Source organism: Schistocerca nitens, chromosome 11 (genome assembly GCF_023898315.1).
Source record: "Schistocerca nitens isolate TAMUIC-IGC-003100 chromosome 11, iqSchNite1.1, whole genome shotgun sequence".
Lineage (NCBI taxonomy): Eukaryota > Metazoa > Arthropoda > Insecta > Orthoptera > Acrididae > Schistocerca > Schistocerca nitens.
The window spans coordinates 165,729,192-165,749,242 of NC_064624.1; the positions used below are offsets into that span (position 1 = coordinate 165,729,192).

General features: G+C 42.3%; 2 protein-coding genes across 2 annotated transcripts in view; both read left to right on the forward strand.

Annotated features, from left to right (window-relative positions):
- Positions 1–12,042, forward strand: part of LOC126212606 (speckle-type POZ protein-like) — a 70,564-nt gene extending 58,522 nt beyond the window's left edge. Inside the window, exon 4 of the mRNA XM_049940036.1 lies at positions 11,563–12,042. Within this exon, the coding sequence (XP_049795993.1) occupies positions 11,563–11,941 (379 nt within the window). The 3' untranslated portion in view covers positions 11,942–12,042. The remainder of the gene's footprint in view (positions 1–11,562) is intronic.
- Positions 1–20,051, forward strand: part of LOC126212605 (poly [ADP-ribose] polymerase tankyrase-1-like) — a 598,324-nt gene that overhangs the window by 77,572 nt on the left and 500,701 nt on the right. The gene's annotated exons all lie outside the window — the stretch shown is intronic.

Below are 20,051 nucleotides of genomic sequence, written 5' to 3' on the forward strand. Positions count from 1 at the left end.
AATCACTTGCTCGACAGCTTGGAGTAAGTCCGCACCTGTAGTAGTCCCTTTCAAAGGTACTAAGTCCAAAACGTCCTCTGTTTCACAAAGTGCGTTATCGACACCTTGTATGTATATCACAACTTGGGCTGTATCTGTAAGATCTGTTGCTTCATCGAGCGCAATAAAACTAACGAAAATTAATTACAGGTTCCTTGACATTTTAGAAGAAATCAAGGCCTAAACCAGATAGTGATATTCGTCACTTGATCGTATTTGTTTTTCAAAGATTAAATTGTCTCTCGTTTCTTCATGTTCTGAATCGCATAATCGAAAATGGAGTTTACATGACGCTTCTTCTGAGGAAGTTGGCGTATGTATCATAGTAATTATTTATGCGTAGTAGCTTGTGATGCCGGTCGGAGATGTACGTCCAAAAATCTCCTTTGCTTCTTTCTTTACTGGACAGCAGGTAAAATACCGCGTGTCCCTTCAACCAGTTGTCGGCATTTTTCTTTGAGGTGGGGTATAATTCTTCTTCCGGGAATAAAAGCCACGTTGGCGTTATCAAATACGGCGGTTTTCTCTGCATAGTTGCTAATTTTTTTCTGATTGGCAACCATATATTATTTGCATTTCCACAGACAAATTGATGTTCATCTGTGTCAATCAGGTTGCAAGTGGTACATGAAGGGGAATCAGCCAGATGAATGGAATGTAGACTGGAGTTCGTATAAAATTTCCTATTAACAAAATAATACCACAACGACTAGGCCAAACGGCGGCTTGGCACTGGACCAACATTTTATACTCATAAGGCACCTGTGAAACTTTGGATCGATTTTTCACGGGATTTTCCGAGTAGTGCACCCTAATATTTTAACCACGTGAGGTGTTAGGGGTCCACGCAAATTTTCGGACAAATCCCCGACCCCGTGGTCGTGCCGTCTCCTTGTGACATATGGTGGGGAGGTGGCTAACCTCCACGTGACCTGCGTTTACGTTTAGTGATTTTGCTGTCTCCTCTCCGTTTATTGCTCTCACGTCAAACCAAAACAAAATTGATCTCTGTGGCCGGGAGCTATCAAGCGAAGTTAAATACATTGATATGAGTACGGTAGACTAAAATATGTTATTAGTTTCAGATTTTATTTTATTTCCACCTTCCTGACAGTCGGGCCTTAATCGCCTTGCAGAACAATAGTTATTTTTGTCGGTTTGCTAAAGAAATTTGGCTTTTATTAATCTTCCTCGCTGAGGCAGTGAAGTTATTTTTTTAAATCCACATTATTGGCTAGTTTCAGCTGTTTGCTGCATTTCAAAAGTGCACGTTTTCATCCAACCAATTATTATGTTACTAGCACCTGCAAACACGATTTAAGTTTTGACACAAACTTGTGCAGTTTTTAGGTATAATCTACCGTGGTTGCTTACATACTTAAGTACTCTCCCCATAAAATGCTGCAGGAATGCAATTATGCGAGACGAAATCCAAAGACGAGAGTATGTTCGATATCTGGCCTTTGGGTTTACACAGATTTGTGAATAGACCCGAAAGACTATGAGCAAGTGGAGAGGCACATCCTGCAGAAATCTGCGCACTATACCGTGTTGCCCGTTCGTGCAGCTGCCTCTTAACGTGATCTCATTTCGGCGATAACAGAACCAAGTCAGGAGCACGCCTTAGGTAGCCAAGGCGGCCAGTGACTGTCGATACGGACCAACAAAGAAATGTTTCCAACAGGTTGTAATCGACCTCCTCGGAATCGGAATTTTCCATTAGTGCGGAAAGGCCTTCATTACGACACAGTCATGAACCAATGCTCTGTGCAGACGGGTGTTTATTTGGAATGATTCTTGTGATGGTCGGGGCTAGGTTCTCACATAAGGCAATCAATTTAAGTACTAACAGCACATCTTCACCTCTGGTGACGTCATTCGAAAAATGTAGTGTTGCACTGTGGTTCCAAACGGACATACGAGACGTCACTTGGCTACTTGTTGCGCGAGAGTCCTTATAGGGTGGGCCATGACAGAGGCCTAACCATGCCAGGTTGAAAGTCAGTCACCAGTATGCTTTCTTACGCGAGAGTGTTTTTTGATGAATGTGCCACTGATCGTGCAAGATCACTGGGCAGCTGATTCTTATTTTATTTTGGCATGAGATGTGCAAAATATCGGTGCTGGACTGAGATTCGAACTCGGATCTCCCTTTTCGTCATGTCTGATGGCTTTGTGTTGATACTTTCCACCGTTCGCTGCGCGGTCTGCGCGGCTGCCCCCATCAGAGGTTCGAGTCCTCCCTCTGGTATGGGCGTGTGTGTCGTCCTTAGCGTAAGTTAGTTCTAAGTTAGATGATGTGGCGGAGGGTACCCTGAGTACCTCTATCGGTTCTCCCTTATATTCCAGTCTCGTATTGTTCGTGGAAAGGAGGATTGTCGGTATGCCTCTGTGTGGGCTCTAATCTCTCTGATTTTATCCTCACCGTCTCTTCACGAGACGTAGGAGGGAGCAATATACTGTTTGACTCCTCGGTGAAGGTATGTTCTCTAAACTTCAACAAAAGCCCGTACCGAGCTACTGAGCGTCTCTCCTGCAGAGTCTTCCACTGGAGTTTATCTATCATCTCCGTAACGCTTTCGCGATTACTAAATGATCCTGTAACGAAGCGCACTGCTCTCCGTTGGATCTTCTCTATCTCTTCTATCAACCCTATCTGGTAGGGATCCCACACCGCTGACCAGTATTCGAGCAGTGGGCGAACAAGCGTACTGTAACCTACTTCCTTTGTTTTCAGATTGTGTTTCCTTAGGATTCTTCCAATGAATCTGTCTGGCATCTGCTTTATCGACCATCAACTTCATATGATCTTTCCATTTTAAATCACTCCTAATGCGTACTCCCAGATAATTTACGGAATTAACTGCTTCCAGTTCCTGAGCTGCTATATTGTAGCTAAATAATATGGGATATTTCTTTCTATGTATTAGCAGCAAATTACACTTGCCTACATTGAGATTCGATTGCCATTCCCTACACCATGCATCAATTCGCTGCAGATCCTCCTGCATTTCAGTACAATTTTCCATCGTTCCAGCCTCTCGATATACCACAGCATCATCCTCAAAAAGCCTCAGTGAACTTCGGATGTCATGCACAAGGTCATTTATGCATATTGTGAACAGCAACGGTCCTACGACACTCCACTGTGGCACACCTGAAATCACTCTTACTTCGGAAGACTTCTCTCCATTGAGAACGACATGCTGCGTTCTGTTATCTAGGAACTCTTCAATCCAGTCACACAATTGGTCTGATAGTCCATATGCTCTTACTTTGTTCATTAAACGACTGTGAGGAACTGTATCGAACGCCTTGCGGAAGTCAAGAAACACGGCATCTACCTGTGAACCTGTGTCTATGGCCCTCTTGAGTCTCGTGGGGTTCTAGTTTCCAGAAAAGTCATTATACTCGAACGTAATACGTGTTCCAAAATTCTACAACTTATCGACGTTAGAGATATAGGTCTATAGTTCTGCACATCTGTTCGACGTCCCTTCTTGAAAACGGGGATGACCTGTGCCCTTTTCCAATCCTTTGGAACGCTACGCTCTTCTAGAGACCTACGGTACACCGCTGCAAGAAGGGGGGCAAGTTACTTTGCATACTCTGTGTAAAATCGAACTGGTATCCCATCAGGTCCAGCGGCCTTTCCTCTTTTGAGCGATTTTAATTGTTTCTCTATCCCTCTGTCGTTTATTTCGATATCTACCATTTTGTCATCTGTGCGACAATATAGAGAAGGAACTACAGTGCATTCTTCCTTTGTGAAACAGGTTTGGAAAACGAGATTTAGTATTTCGGCCTGTGCCCTTTTCCAATCCTTTGGAACGCTACGCTACGCTCATCCTCTGTTTCAGTATCATTTTGGTCGCAGAGTGTCTGGACATTTTGTTTTGATCCACCTACCGCTTTGACACAAGACCAAAATTTCTTAGAATTTTCTGACAAGTCAATACATAGAACTTTACTTTCGAATTCATTGAACGCCTCTCGCATGGCCCTCCTCACATTACATTCCGCTTCGCGTAATTTTTGTTTGTCTGCAAGGCGTTGGCTATGTTTGTGTTTGCTGTGAAGTTCCCTTTGCTTCCGCAGCAGTTTCCTAACTCGGTTGTTGTACCGCAGTGGCTCTTTCCCATCTGTTACGATCTTGGTTGGCACATACTCATCTAATGCGTATTGTACAATGGTTTTGAACTTTGTCCACTGATCCTCAACACTGTCTGTACTTAAATCAAAACTTTTGTGTTGAGCCGTCAGGTACTCTGTAATCTGCTTTTTGTCACTTTTGCTAAACAGAAAAATCTTCCTACCTTCTTTAATATTTCTATTTACGGCTGAAATCATCGATGCAGTAACCAGTTTGATAGTTGATTCCCTGTTCTGCGTTAACTGTTTCAAATAGTTCGGGTCTGTTTGTCACCAAAAGGTCTAATATGTTATCGCCACGAGTCGGTACTCTAACTGCTCAAGGTACTTTTCAGATAAAGCACTTAAAAAAATTTCACTGGATTCTTTGTCCCTGCCACCCATTATGAACGTTTGAGTCTCCCAGTCTATATCCGGCAAAGAAAAATCTCCACCCAGAACTGTAACATGGTGGGGAAATCTACTCGAATTTTTTTCCAAATTATCCTTCAGGTGCTCAGCCACAACAGCTGCTGAGCCAGGGGGCCTATAGAGACATCCAATTACCATGTCTGAACCTGCATTAACCGTGACCTTCACCCAAATTATTTCATATTTCGGATCTCTGTCAATTTCCTTCGATACTATTGCACTTCTTATCGCTATAAACACGCCTCCCCCTTCACTGTCCAGCCTGTCTCTGCGGTATACATTCCAATCTGAGTTCAGAATTTCATTACTGTTTACATCTGGTTTCAGCCAACTTTCTATCCCTAGTACTATGTGGGCATTGTGACAGTTTATTAATGAGAGCATTTCTGGGACCTTTCTATAGACGCTCCTGCAGTTTACTATTAGCACATTAATATTGTTATTCCCTGTTGCATTTTGCCTACTCCTACCTTGCTGCGTCTCAGGAGGCGAATTGTCGGGCCTAGGGAGGGAATTCTCTAACCTAAAAAACCCACATGTGCACTCCACATGTACTCCGCTACCCTTGTAGCCGCTTCCGGCGTGTAGTGCACGCCTGACCTATTCAGGGGGACCCTACATTTCTCGACCCGATAGCGGAGGTCGAGAAATTTGCACCCCAGATCTCCGCAGAATCGTCTGAGCCTCTGGTTTAAGCCTTCCACTCGGCTCCAAACCAGAGGACCGCGATCGGTTCTGGGAACGATACTACAAATAGTTAGCTCTGATTCCACCCTGCGAGCGAGGCTTTCCGCCTTCACCAATTCCGCCAACCGCCTGTACGAACTGAGGATGACCTTTGAACCCAGACGGCAGGAGTCATTGGTGCCGACATGAGCAACACTTTGCAGTCGGGTGCACCCAGCGCTCTCTATCGCCGCCGGCAGGGCCTCCTCCACATCTCCGGTGAGACCCCCCGGAAAGCAGACAAAGTGAACACTGGCCTTCTTCCCCGACCTTTCCGCTATTTCTCTAAGGGGCTCCATCACCCGCCTAACGTTGGAGCTCCCAAGAACTAATAAACCCCTCCCCCCGCGTGCCTGCTCGGACCTTGCTGAAGGAGCGGCCATATGTCCACTCACAGGCAGAGCGGGCGACGCCACACGGCCAGCCTCTACATTGACCCTCCGCCTCGTGCGCCGTGAACGCCGCTGAACCCGCCACTCCCCTTGGGGAGAGGGTGGCCCAACCGCGCCCGGTACCCGCGAAGATGTCTCGACAGCAGGGACAGTGGGTGACGCATGTGTAACACCTGGGGTGTACCATGCGACGCACCAGACTCCCCACTGCCGCTACAGTCAGAGGCAGCAGCCTGAAGACGGCTGACCGCGGCCATCAACACGCTCAGCTGTTCGCGGACAGTGGCCAGCTCCCCCTGCGTCCGTACACAGCAGTCACACATCCTATCCGTCCTAAGAAATCGATTTACTGTAGAGAGTTAATCAACTTTTAACTAGACTGCTAATTCACTAAAGGCGGCTGATAGTTGACTTAACTGTGGTTACCAGACATTTCTTGTAGAAGTAGCACTACCAGTCTAAGGACTGTATTGAAAACACTAGCACTACTGGCACTATGGCTGACTAAAGGGACTCTCTCTGACTGTATTCAAAACAAACACGAAATCTATAGAACACTATTACTGGCACTCGACAATTAAAGCTTCCTAAAAGCAAAAACACACAGAGGAAGCAGTGACAAGTAAAAAAAATACAGTTAATACTTACATTAAGGTAGCTCGCTGCACAGCAGACGTGACGGAGACTGCAGTTTCGACTACACTGACACTACTGGCACTATGGCTGACTAAAGGGACTCTCTCTGACTGTATTCAAAACAAACACGAAATCTATGGAACACTATTACTAGCACTCGACAATTAAAGCTTCCTAAAAGCAAAAACACACGGAGGAAGCAGTGACAAGTAAAAAAAAAATACAGTTAATACTTAAATTAAGGTAGCTCGCTGCGCTGCAGACGTGACGCAGACTGCAGTTACGACGACACTGACACTATGGCTGACTAAAGGTACTCTTGAGATCAGTTATTGTCCTGAATGGTGGTTACAAAATTAATGGTGCGCGTTCTTGCCTGGAGAGTGAAAATGATAATGCATGAGGTAACTGGCACGTATCGAATTACGGTGGGTAGAGACAGAACAAGTATTCAAACTATCCGTGAATATGGAGACATCGTAGCTGCGGCACATGTTCACACGCTCGAATGCGCCATAAGGTCGCTCGATTTCGGGAATGCTTTCGGTAGGGTGAGTCACCAGTGCCTTCTTGAAACAATGACCGTACTGGATTTTCTGCAATATTTTGTCCAGGTAATTGGTATAATTTTGAAGAACAGCAGTTTGCAAATCATGATCAGTGGTCAGCTAACAAGGCAGCTCGCACTCAAGAGCTGTGTGCGACGAGGTGGTGCTGTGTGGAGGGCCTCGTTCGCCACTGCCGCTGGGGCCCTGCTAGCCGCTCTGCAGAAACAGCTACGAGGGCTGCACGCATGCACACACACACACGCACACACACACACGCACACACACACACACACACACACACACACACACACACACACACACACCGCCATAATATCGTGTGTAGGCCACACACGGGTGACGGGGGTCTCGTGATCTCCGGCGAGAGCGAGTCGCAGAAGGCGTTGCAGGTCACCAACAAATACCAACTTGCATCAGGTTCAAAGCTAACCAACACTAAACCACACATCATGAATGTGGGGTGCGGAATATCTTTGCGAAACATGCGAGACCTCAGTCCAAGTTGTGGTCTGGACTACAGCTCTAACGTAAATCGTACTGCAGCTTCAAATTCTAAGAAAGTGCTTGCCAGCGTGCCAGTTGGAGTCAAAGAACATAGAGAAGGCATGACGACATCCAAAGGCCACACTTTGCACATATGTAGATGGTCTCTAAAGTCAACTGTGTGGCACATGTTTTACCCATACCAGGTGAAACAGCAGCAGGATTTCTGACATCTTTGGGTCATTTTGTAACTCGTGGTAATATTTTTAAGATAAAGTTTGACACGTTGACCATCTCAGGCGGAAACGGGGGGGGGGATTAAATATTGCCGACTTTGAGAGATGCGGAAGAAGACACAGACGACCCTCACGCCGCACTCACCAGACGAAATTACTCCCACTGTCTCGAATCCACCCATAGATGTACGTCGCCAATGGCTTTCATCATTTTGAACAATTTTGATTCGAACTCAGTTATACTCAAACCAGAGTTTGCCGTCGAATATGGTAAGTCAAGAGCATGTATGTGGAATTAATGAGAAGCAAAAGCGGAAACGTGACTGTACAAAAGTAGCCACACTACAGCTGGAGGGCCATCTGGACAAACATCAGCACCCCTCATCTACCTACAAGTGTGAAAACTACTCGGTAGAGGGCAGTAAACAGGAAAGTAGCAACCAAAGTGAAACTTGAGGCAGTCCACCTGGGTGGTCGGCAGCACGTGAGAGAATTACGACCTGATAACAGACGAGCTTGGTACTCGCTCAAGTGAAGGACATCTGGTGAGTTATCACATAATTGTTAGCCGCAATAACGCGAACTGTACTCCCAATACCTTGCCTTCCAATTTTTTTGAATCGTAGCGATGTGCCGTGTGAATAAAGGAATGCTGTAAACTGGCTAAGAGGACAGACAACGTACCACCTACCAGCAGAGGGAAAGGAGACGGGCGGGCGCTGGGTGGGTCGCCGCACGCACGCCGGGCACAAGCGGGACACGGGGCGGCGTGTGCGTCGCTGAGGCGGGAAACTGCGAGAGGAACTTCGCAACATGTTTCAGTACATACAGTTATGTGGTACAGTGTGCAAACTGAATAGAAAAAGGCGTGACCGCAAGAACATCATAACAAATCGTCCTTAAGCTCTTTTGTGTTAAACGGTGTTTCTTACTGACTTATTTATTTTTAAGGAAACAGAAATCTAATTTAAAATACATAGGTCAGAAGCACTCTATTTTGTGTTGAAGGAATCTCGGAGGAAAAGCTGGTCCTCACGACAGAACACGTGTTACTTTTTAGTACACTTCATTTCACTTCATTCTGTATGTTAAAACTCCTTTTAACCAGAAGCGACTGCACTGATTTCTGCTGTTCTGCGTTACATTCATCGTCACCCGCTGTATCAGGAATCGCAGCACGGAGCTTGCAGCGGGTGCAGTGCTCAGGGATGGCAGAAGACCAACTTTCCAAACGAGCCTCGGGAACCGAGGCATTGGGCGAGTTAAAAGATGTTGAGAAATAAATCGGAAAGCAAACCATCGTGAACACGGAACTTGGAGAGCGTCGCTCTCAGCTGAGTTAGTTTGTGTGCAAACATGGTCTTTCAGATGAAGTGCTAAAAATAAAAATAAAATAGAAATAAAAAATTATGCGCGAAAATAGCGCAGCGACTCTGTGACAGGTATGGGGGAGGCGTCGTGGCGAGACCTCGGAATGGTTAAAAAATTAAATTAAGGAAAAGGGGTTAAGGCCGCGAGTTTCTAGTCTGCATGTAGTGGATTCGAATACCGCAACTCGCATGAATTTTAATTCGTGGCAATAGTTGCTAGTTAAGAAAAAGTTGAAATGATTCTTGCTACATATGCTGACCTTTTCGTTTCACACAGCTGACAAACATAAGCAGCATCTATCCCACCTCTGGTAACCTGTAGCAGAGTCGGTACAGGCTCGGCTGCGACAGAGGAGGAGGTCATGGCAGGTCGAAACTCTGTCACCAGCTACCTCCCTTACGTGATATATATATCTATCAATGAACCAATCTCCGTGCAGGGCCATAGGGCACTTGACTCCTACTGTATTCGAGCCTGAGACGTGGAAAATATTGACGCTGGACTGGAATTCGAACTCAGATCTCCCTTTTTCGTCACGTTTGATCACTTTCACATGATGCATTTCCACCGCTTCATTGTCTCTTCTTGTCTGCAAAGTCATAAAGACATTCACAAGAGACACATCCCTGGGTTCGAATCCTGGCATATCACTTTAAGTTGCAACATGAGCACAGCAAAATACATGTGAGAAATTATTCTGATTTTACCGATTCTCTGGGCTTTGTTAACAATAATGGTGGTACTGGTTTCGAGTCCCAAGTTAGACGGGCAGCTTTTCGTCCTGTCGCGTCAGTTTCAAACATGCCACTCCTAGCTACTGGTGAAAGAGAATAGTACAGTCGAGGTATCTTTGTATGTAGTCAACAACGATGTGTCTAGGGTTCCTCCATTCCTAGTTGGCAGAAAATTTTCATCGCTGTATTTAAAATTATGACATGTCCACATTTCGCTGCTCAACGTCTACGCGTGACTAGAAGTCAGTGTCGATAGGTGTTGGTTTTGAATGCCCATTACACAAAACACTTTCGTCTCCTGGTTTGTTTGTCATCTCATTGCTGGTTAAAAATAACGGTTTCTGACGTTTCATTCTGCTTAGTTAACCATCGGATCAAGTGCTGCGTTCGAATATCCGGGAAACACAAAACTTTATGGCAGATCATTTCGAGTTTGAACTTGCACACTCTTTGTTACTTGTGACTGAAACCATACTTGAGATATTTCTTCTTGTTAGATTGCATTCTCGGATAGTAGCGCAGTGAGAAAACTTTCGTCGTGTCATTTAAAGGAGGATGCTGCTTTCTGAGGTTTCATTTATTACAATAATGTTGAATATGCAAGCGTAATGGCTGTGTAATGTCCAATAACACGTTTCCTGGTATTTGCATTATCGAAGTGTCAGTTTGCATGTAAGCCGATAATCACACAGAGCAGTTTTCTCTTGTGGCCTCATGCAGTGAACATTTTGTACAGGCAAAGACTGTACCGAAAACAGAGCAGAGGAACAATGTTATGAGGACTGATTACAAATCAGGCGAAACACAATTCAGATCGTTCCATAAAGTTTCTGGCGTGCAGCCGCATAAATTCAGCCTCTTCTCCTAATATTTCGGCCGAACACCGTCCTGCCATCTTCAGAGTGAGCCGTGGTGACTGACGCTGCCGCACTTGGTCCATCCTTTTAAACCTGAGGACTGAACCAGTGTGTAAAAGGACACAGCAAATCACCTCGGCTACTCTGAAGATGGCTGGACGGTATTCGGAGGAAATATTAGGGGAAGAGGCTGAACTTATGCGGCTGCGCGCCAGAATCTTTATGGAAGAGGCCTTACGCCACGAAAACATCAAGATGGACAACAGCTGAGGTCGTTCAGATCAATTTGAGCATGATAGAACATGTTAAATACATGTGCATATGCTATCAGGCCATAAAATCTGACACACAGACAGGTTTTCATGTAGGTGGAGTTGCCAATTTGGTGTTTGTTATATCTGACATGTTTTGAATAAATTGTCTGTGTGTCAGTTTCGGTATTTGGTGAGGCTGTGTCAAGAAAACTGCCGGTAAGTGCAGTGAAATTCTTTTGGCTGTATATTAGAAAAGTGTCTCTTTGAAAACCGGGAGATGGGATTCTTCTTCTGTGTGACGTCTGGCAGTGAAGCTGCAGACAGAGACCAGTATTAGGCTGCAAGAAGCCTGTTCTGTAGTGGAGGTGAGCGACTGGTTAGGTGTAGCGTCCCGAGAGCGAAGGAGCTGACTTGCAGGAATGAGTGTGACAAAGTGTGGTAATGAAATTCTTTCAGAGGTTGTATTATGCTATTTGTAATGGACGATGAATGAAGATTTTCTTATGAGGGGGATAGAACAGATTTGCTGTGATTTAATACATACACACAATTGCGCACTGTTTTGTACTGTGGGAGGGGGAATACGGTAGGTTTGTTTCAGGACAGATTTGTATTCACAACAGATGTTTCCTCGTGTGGCTGTTTTCCTCATTCTGTGTGTTGTGTGTTTGTAGCAGAGAGTGGCAGTTTGTGTGTTTTTTGCAGGAGCCTCTCTGCAGAGGAGAGGGGTAGGAGGCTGCTCCAGGCGGCTAAGCAGCAGGCAGTGGGGGAGCTGAGGGCGCTGATCGCCGCAGGGGCCGACGTGGCGGCGAGGGACGGGAGTGGGCGGACCGCCCTGCACTGTGCAGCGGGCTGGGGAGACGTCGAGGCGGCGAGGCTGCTGGTGGGGGCGGGGGCGGCGGTGGACGCCAGGACTGACGGTGGGTGGACGCCGCTGCACTGTGCGGCAGCCAATGGCCACGCAGAAGTGGCGGCTGCGCTGCTCGTCGCGGGGGCCGACAGGGGGGCCACAACTGGTTATGGGGAGACAGCGCTGGACGTCGCTGTGCGGTGCAACCGGAGGCGGCTCGTGGAGATGCTGTGATGTGGCAGACAGTCCAACGAACTCTGTGCAAAAAGCAGGAACTGAAAGAGTTTGTAGGAGAGTAACATTCATAATTTTTTAAATAAAGATCCAAAAAAACAGTCCTATTGCGACTCACTAATTTCAGGCCTCCTCGAGTAACACACAGCACACAAATACTCTAAGCAATGCTGTAGCAAAACCCGGACAACTCCAGATAACAGCAAAATAATTCAGGTAACAATGGACAATCCTTCTCTCAAGAAAAATGTCTCGAGTACACTTCCAGACTAAACTTGGCAAAAGTCATCAGTTCATTGTGAACAATCACAACTGCTCTATAATATCTGATCGCTGATAAGTATTTACACCAGTCTACAAGGTGCTGCATCAGACTATTCTAATTTGCAACATACCGAGATTGACGCTATATCAGTTCTATCACGACAATTTTTGCTCCTGATACCAGACTCAATTTACTTCTCCATATTCAGCAAACATTCTACTCTACCGTACCTGTTGTGTTTAATAACAACGACATAGTAGTAGCAGTATTCACACTACATAATGCGACTAACATCTGGAACCATACTGTCAGTCTACATTTAACTAAACACAATCAGACCACAACATGATACGCATACAAAATGTGAAGGAAATCCTCTCTATCTGGTATTGTTGTCACTACTTGACGTAAAAGATTGCAACAAGCAAAGTAATTCTAGTTGTATTCGAGACAGAACACCGAGGCCCGAGTTTCAGCACACGAAAGCAATTTCGCAACGACGCACACGAGTCTCCACACTCATCGGTCACAACGGCACAGCTGAGACGGTAACGCAAGTCGTGGAACTACAGGTAATAAAATTACACTTACCTTCACTCATACATCGAGTAAATAAGTGTAGTGGAGAGTGCACGCCTGTCAACTCAGTTGCTGTCACCTCACTTCATTCCAGTCGTGTGAAGTTAGCACCCTTTTTTTCAGAAATCTATATTTTTTTCAGAGTTCTTGATAGATATGATATTGTACTAGACTTCTTTGTACAAAATTTCAATAGTTCTGCAGAATTTAGCGAAAAAAACAACAATACTCGAAAAAATTTTCGTATCGAAAACATTCTTTCTCAATTTCCGCAAAATGTAAATAAGTACGAGAGTTCTGAGCACAGTTCTGAATAGAGCTCCAAGAGTTCTATCGAAAATCCCAGTAACATTTTTTTGTGCAGCTAATAGTTTCCGAGATAATTGCAATTTAAGGAGAAAATCTTTTCACTTACTGTGAAGTTGGCACCCTTTTTTTCAGAAATCTATATTTTTTTCAGAGTTCTTGACAGATATGCCATAGTTCTAGAGTTCTTTGTACAAAATTTCAATAGTTCTGCAGAATTTAGCGAAAAAAACAACAATACTCGAAAAAATTTTCGTATCGAAAACATTCTTTGTCAATTTCCGCAAAATGTAAATAAGTACGAGAGTTCTGAGCACAGTTCTGAATAGAGCTCCAAGAGTTCTATCGAAAATCCCAGTAACATTTTCTTGTGCAGCTAATAGTTTACGAGATGATTGCAATTTAAGGAGAAAATCTTTTCACTTACTGTGAAGTTGGCACCCTTTTTTTCAGAAATCTATATTTTTTTCAGAGTTCTTGATAGATATGTCATAGTTCTAGAGTTCTTTGTACAAAATTTCAATAGTTCTGCAGAATTTAGCGAAGAAAACAACATTATTCGAAAAATTTTCGTATCGAAAACATTTTTTGTCAATTTTCGCAAAAATTAAACTTGTACAACAGTTCTGAGGACAGTTCTGAACAGAACCCCAAGAGCTCTATCGAAAATCCCAACAACATTTTTCTATGGCGATAATGGTTTGAGATAAATTGATTTAATATGGGACACACTTTCTCTACGGAAAATATAAATATATTCGTACAACAGTTCTGATGACAGTTCTGGATACCACGTGAAGAGTTCTATCGAAAATCCTAGTAGAATTTTTTTGTGCAGGTAATAGTTTAAGAGGTAATTGCAACTTAATTAAGAATTCCATAAGAGCTCCTACTGTGAAACTGGCACCCTTTTTTTCAGAAATATATATTTTTTTAAGAGTTCTTGATACAAATGTCGTAGTTCTAGAGTTATTTGTACAAAATTTGAATAGTCCTGCAGAATTTAGCGAAGAAAACAACAATACTCGAAAAAATTTTCGTATCGAATACACTCTTTGTCAATTTTCGCAAAAAGTAAATTCGTACAACAGTTCTGAACAGAACACCAATAGCTCTATCGAAAATCCTAATAATATCTTTTTGTGGCGATGATAGTTAATACGGTAACTGCTTTGATGTTAGACCCACTTTCTCCACAGAAAAAGTAAATTCGTTCAACAGTTTTGATGAACAGTTCTGGTTAACACCTCAAGACCTGTATCGATAGTCATAATAACATTTTTTGTGGTTATAATAGTTTGTATGGTAATTGATTAATTGTGGGGCACACTTACTCAAAAAAAAAATTATGTCTGTTCGTATGTTCTGATGCCAGCTCTGGATAGCATTGTAAGAGTTCTATCGAAAATACTAGTAACATATTCTGTGCCGGTAATTGTTTACGTAGTAACTGCCTTTATTAAGGAATGCTTATGAGCATTTCCCGTGAAGTTTGAACCCCTTTTACGATAAATATACATTTTTTCATAGTTCTTGATATATATGTAATAGTTTTAGATTTCCCTGCTCAAAACACGAATAGTTCTGCAGAATTTCGGGAAGAAAACAATAACTCGGACAAATTTTGGTATGGTAAAAAATTATTTGTCAGTTTGGAAAAAATAAATTTGTGTAACAGTTCTGTTGGCAATTCTGGATAGCACCGGAAGAGTTGCATTGAAAATGATAAGAACATTTTTGTGGCGATAATAGTTTATACGGTAATTGTTTTAATCTGATACTTACTTTCTCTACTATAGCAAAATTCGTAGAATAGTTCTGATGACAGTTTTGAATATCACCCACAGAGTTCTACCAAAAACTATAATAACATTATTTGTGACGATGACATATGAGATAATTAATGTGGGACTCACTTTTGTCATGTAAAAGTAATAAATTCGTACAAAAGGTCTGATGGCATTTCTTAATACGACCCTAAGAGTTCTACCGAAAACTGTAATAATATTTTTTGTGGGGATAACAGTTAATGAGATAATAGCATTTTCGAGAAACCCACTTGGTCTACATTACAATAAATTGGCACAACCCTTTTGCTGACAGCTCTGGATAGCACCGAAAGAGTTATTTTAAAAACCCTCATAACATTTTTATGGTGCCAGTAGATTATGAAATAGATTGTGTGTTCACTCTGCAGTGGGTGTGCGCCGATGTGAAACTTACTGGCAGATAAAAACTGTGTGCCGGACCGGGTCTCTAACCCCAGGCTATGACGAAGAAATATCGTCACAATATCTTTCGTCCAGGAGTGCTTCTTCTGCAATTTTCGTAGGACAACTTCTACGAAATTGGGAACGGAGGAGATGAAGTACTGCTGGAAGTACAGCTATGAGGACGATCGTAAATTCGCACTTTTATTTTGGAAAACCGAAAATCGAAAACCCGGATGTATATTCTACTAAATACAAAAAATCTAAATGTTCAGCACTATACAAATGCCAGTACACCTTCTTAAGACTGACTGTAGTAACTGTAGGTGGAAGCGTGGGATGTGCACGCTTAGATGATTCAAGGAGAGAAGGCTGGTCAGTGCAAAACAAACGGATGGCTGAGAGAGCGGATACATTCACACGCACCACTAACCAGATGGTGTCACACCTGTTGAGAAGCGCACCAGAGGTACAATGAGCTGTGGTGGAGTGCTGTTGGCGTGGTTACTATGCAACTTACTTGATGGGCATCAATACACCGTTATATTAATGTAAAATACTTGAGAAACAATGTCATTCACACACTCCGAGTTCCTTATCACTCAGTACTAGACTAAATTGCCGGCCTAGTGATAAGCAGCCTATGTACCTCACCAACTACACATCTTCGTGTTATAAGAAAAAGAGAAAAATACCAAGGAACACAAAATATGAATCCGGATAAACCGGGAATCCGGATTACTGAGGACCAAATAAACGAGGTTCTTATTTACAAATTTCTAACTTCTTATTAACTTTAATACTGTATCCCCTCAACATAACACATCTATCAGTCATGTATTGAATTAGGATTTAAACATACTAATTAGTTCGCTTGTACAATATATTCAGTAAATATACTTACATTTCTATACATTGTAAAGACTTTTAACTCTCGCTGTAGTGTAACTCATCAAACTTCCACACTTCCTTTCTAACTAGAACAAATGATTGCAACAATATTAACGACAGCAATTTCAAATTTATTCGTTACACACAGCACATGTTTTTATGTATCCTAGCGTCTGGTGATGTTGCCACATAGCGTTCATCCATGAGGGTCCTGGGCATATTTTTAGCTGTTAGTGGGTCCTGGATGTCATGAGAGCTCAAAACAATTACTGTTTTACGTAATAAAATTCATCTGGCTCTTCCTGATTCTAAAAATATACACTTCATGTACAGTACCTCGTAATTCTCGTGTTTAAATGTCATTTTGTTTAATTTGGCGTGCCGCGCCGTATTAGCCGAGCGGTCTAAGGCGCTTCAGTCATGTACTGAGCGGCTGGTCCTGACGGAGGTTCGAGTCCTCCCTCGGGCATGGGTGTGTGTGTTTGTCCTTAGGATAATTTAGGTTAACTAGTGTGTAAGCTTAGGGACTGATGACCTTAGCAGTTAAGTCCCATAAGATTTCACACACATTTGAACATTTAATTTGGGCAGTTTCCGTAGAACCTCGTTTATGTAATACCTTTGAAGAACCTGTCGACTGTCGTATGTGCAGGAAAAATGTTTACATGGCATAAAACAAAATCGGAATGCGTTTCAACAGTTGCAATACGTTTTAATGGTGGAGTAAAAATGGTTCAAATGGCTCTGAGCACTATGGCACTTAACTTCTGAGGTCATCAGTCCCCTATAACTTAGAACTACTTAAACCTAACTAACCTAAGGACATCACACTCATCCACGCCCGAGGCAGGAATCGAACCTGCGACCGGAGCGGTCGCGCGGTTCCAGACTGTAGCGCCTAGAACCGCTCGGCCACTCCGGCCAGCCTGATGGAGTAAAGATTAAAAACAATGAGCAGAACAGGCATCAAAACTAGGAACAACACGAAAATTGTGCTGGTATGGGCGGACAGGCAACATGTTACGTAAACTGAAAAAGCTGCTAAAAGCATGAAAAAGGAGGCCAGAATAACAAAGAAAAGAAGCAAAAGTAAAGAAAATGAAAAGGACATGAAAGGTATCAACAAGATTATGGAGCAGGAATGGTTTGCAATGACGTCATTGAGAAGAAAATGACATACACATCTTTAGTTTCAATTTTCTGCAATCAACGTGTTTGCATACAGAGATACTGTTACCGGTATCTCATCCACTATTAAAGCTACATAAAGAAAGCTATGGATGAATAATAATATAGTGCTTGCCTACACACTGAACCACATTATTCAAGAATGGATTAAATATTTTAAGCTGCAGTATGTCATATTATGTTCTTAAATTATTAGGAGAAAAATTTTTCTCTTAAAATACATTGTTTTTAAAATAATCAAAACATGAAACTGAAAAATATTACTGGTTTGCTGTTTCAACAAGGTAATAATTCAAAGAATAAAATATGTTTTTTATCTTTTATTTGGAATAGCGTGTAAGTACATTGAACCTAAAATAACAATTACATGTAATTCTGTAGGTAAGAAAAACATCAATATTCACTCCACAATGTATTCCACAGATTTACAATGTATTTCACCTAGAGCTCACAATATACCAATTCTTTGATAAAAGTTTCATTCCTGAATCTATTGACAGTCTTGCATTATTAAATTTCAAAGTACCAGGAAAAACTACAGGCCGTGATATACAGGTCCCCTTAACAGCTCTTCTTCAGGATACACTAAAACCGAGAAGGAAATACATATGTAGGGAATTTAGTAATAAATAAGCATAGAATTTATGAGGTGTGAAGCAACCAAGAAAAATAAGTACAAAAAATATATATGTGACATTTAGGGCATAAAATGCTCTTATTCTAGTAACTAAAACAGGAGGGCTGTGGTTCCAGAAACAAAGATACGAAGAACTAATATAAGAGCTGTATTTGTAATATTTAGATATCAACTTTTAGCAATTGCTTACCTTATAAAGCAAAGTTCCTATGTAGGAACTACTTGTTTCGTCTCGTCGCTCTTGTAGGTGCCATTTGGAAATTTTCCTGTCTTGACATACATGAACAGGTGTGGAGAAATTATCGTATCTTTTGAAACTCTCTGTACTTCTTTATACAGGTCATCGTACTGCTTCCAGTAGGTTCCATCGAAGACATATGCCGTGTAGTGTTTGATGGAGCTATTATAATGAATGGCACCAACGAGAGTGTACTCTTGATTGTCGACTACGATTTCTTTCGTGATCGTTTGCAACACACAGTTCTTCCTTTGTCTCGGTGGAAACTGATCTTCAGTTAGTGGACAAGTTGTTATACTAGTATCCATCATCAAGTAGCATCCGAATTTCTTTTCTTCGACTGCTTCTCCTTTACATTTCTTGCATTTTATAATAGTCTTTAGACCTCCGTTTGTTGCATCTACAGCCTCTTGCATGAAATTATAACCAAGTCTGAAAAGCACATACGTATCAACGGAAATATAATGTAGTTTCACATAGCGTGAATTTAGGCACGTCAGACACGATATCTTTTTGTTGCAAATTGGGTTATCTTTTAATATTGTCTCGTATAATTCCCCAACATTCGACTCTGCATTCAGAGACAATATTTTTCGAGAGATTACTCCTTTTTTTAGGAACGGTATCACATATAAAATATCAAATCTCTGCTTAAAATGCTGGGAGTTTATAATTTTTTTGTCCAACACATCCAAAGCCAGATCCAAAAATGGATGGCTCACCATTTGAATGGTACTTTTGAAATCATCACTGAGTGATATTGCTTGCATGAATAAGGTTATCAAAGAATCGAAACCGCACGTTCCCTTCAAGTTGTAGGTAGCAGATTTGAATTTGCTTGAGGACCCATTTGGGAAAAGTGGCAAATTAATGTCTATGAATTTCTTAGTCGAATTCCAGTTTGGGCAATCATCTAAGTAGTTTTTCTTGCTCTTAGTTTGCATGCTCGATGTGACAATGATTTCGTTTTGAAGCTTTTTCAGCATTGCACTCTCCTCCATTTTATTGTTACAGGTCTCGCGATTTTCTTCCGTTTTCGAACCACAGGATGAAATTTCATTGACATCCCTGGTGAAGCATGATTCTCGATAGTCTTTTGTGGAATGACATATCCAAATTCGGCAGTAAATTATTATCTGAAGAGCGCTGAAAACACACACTCTCACTATTGATTGAGAGACAGTTGTTCTCCGCATTCATAACAAGTGCGCTCGAAGTAGGAGAAAATCTGTGTTCAAAACTATTAAAAATTTTGTCTTATTGGCATCATCGAGTTGGGTCTCACTTCTTAAGGTATTGTTTAGTGTGCTCTCAGAATTATCAAGGATATGATTGCTTTTGGGGTTTGTTATCTTCAGCTTCTTATTTTTTCCTCTCCAGTTTTCTTCTTCATGGTAAGGCAACGATGCTTCAGTTGGTTTGTGCTTCACAGCTTGCTTTGAATCTTGTTTTTCCATCATAAGTGGCGCTAACAGTTTTGTTTCCTCACGCAGTCACTTCAAATGCTGAAAAATGAATTTGTCTACTCGTAAAGCCAGCTTGTCAAAGCCCATTGTCTTTAATTTTGAAAATTGTCCTTCAGTCGCTGCTGACGAACGAATAGATAAAGGAATATGGAAAGAAGGATACATCACAGCTGTCCACAGTGGTATATAGTACATCAACTCTTTCAGCATCTCTGCAGCATTAGGAATGTTGTACGGATTCACATCAAATAGATTGTCATCCTTAGCCTGATTCGCGATGACTTCAGCTTCACTGTAGATACGTTTTGCCCTATCAATCCATGCGTTTGC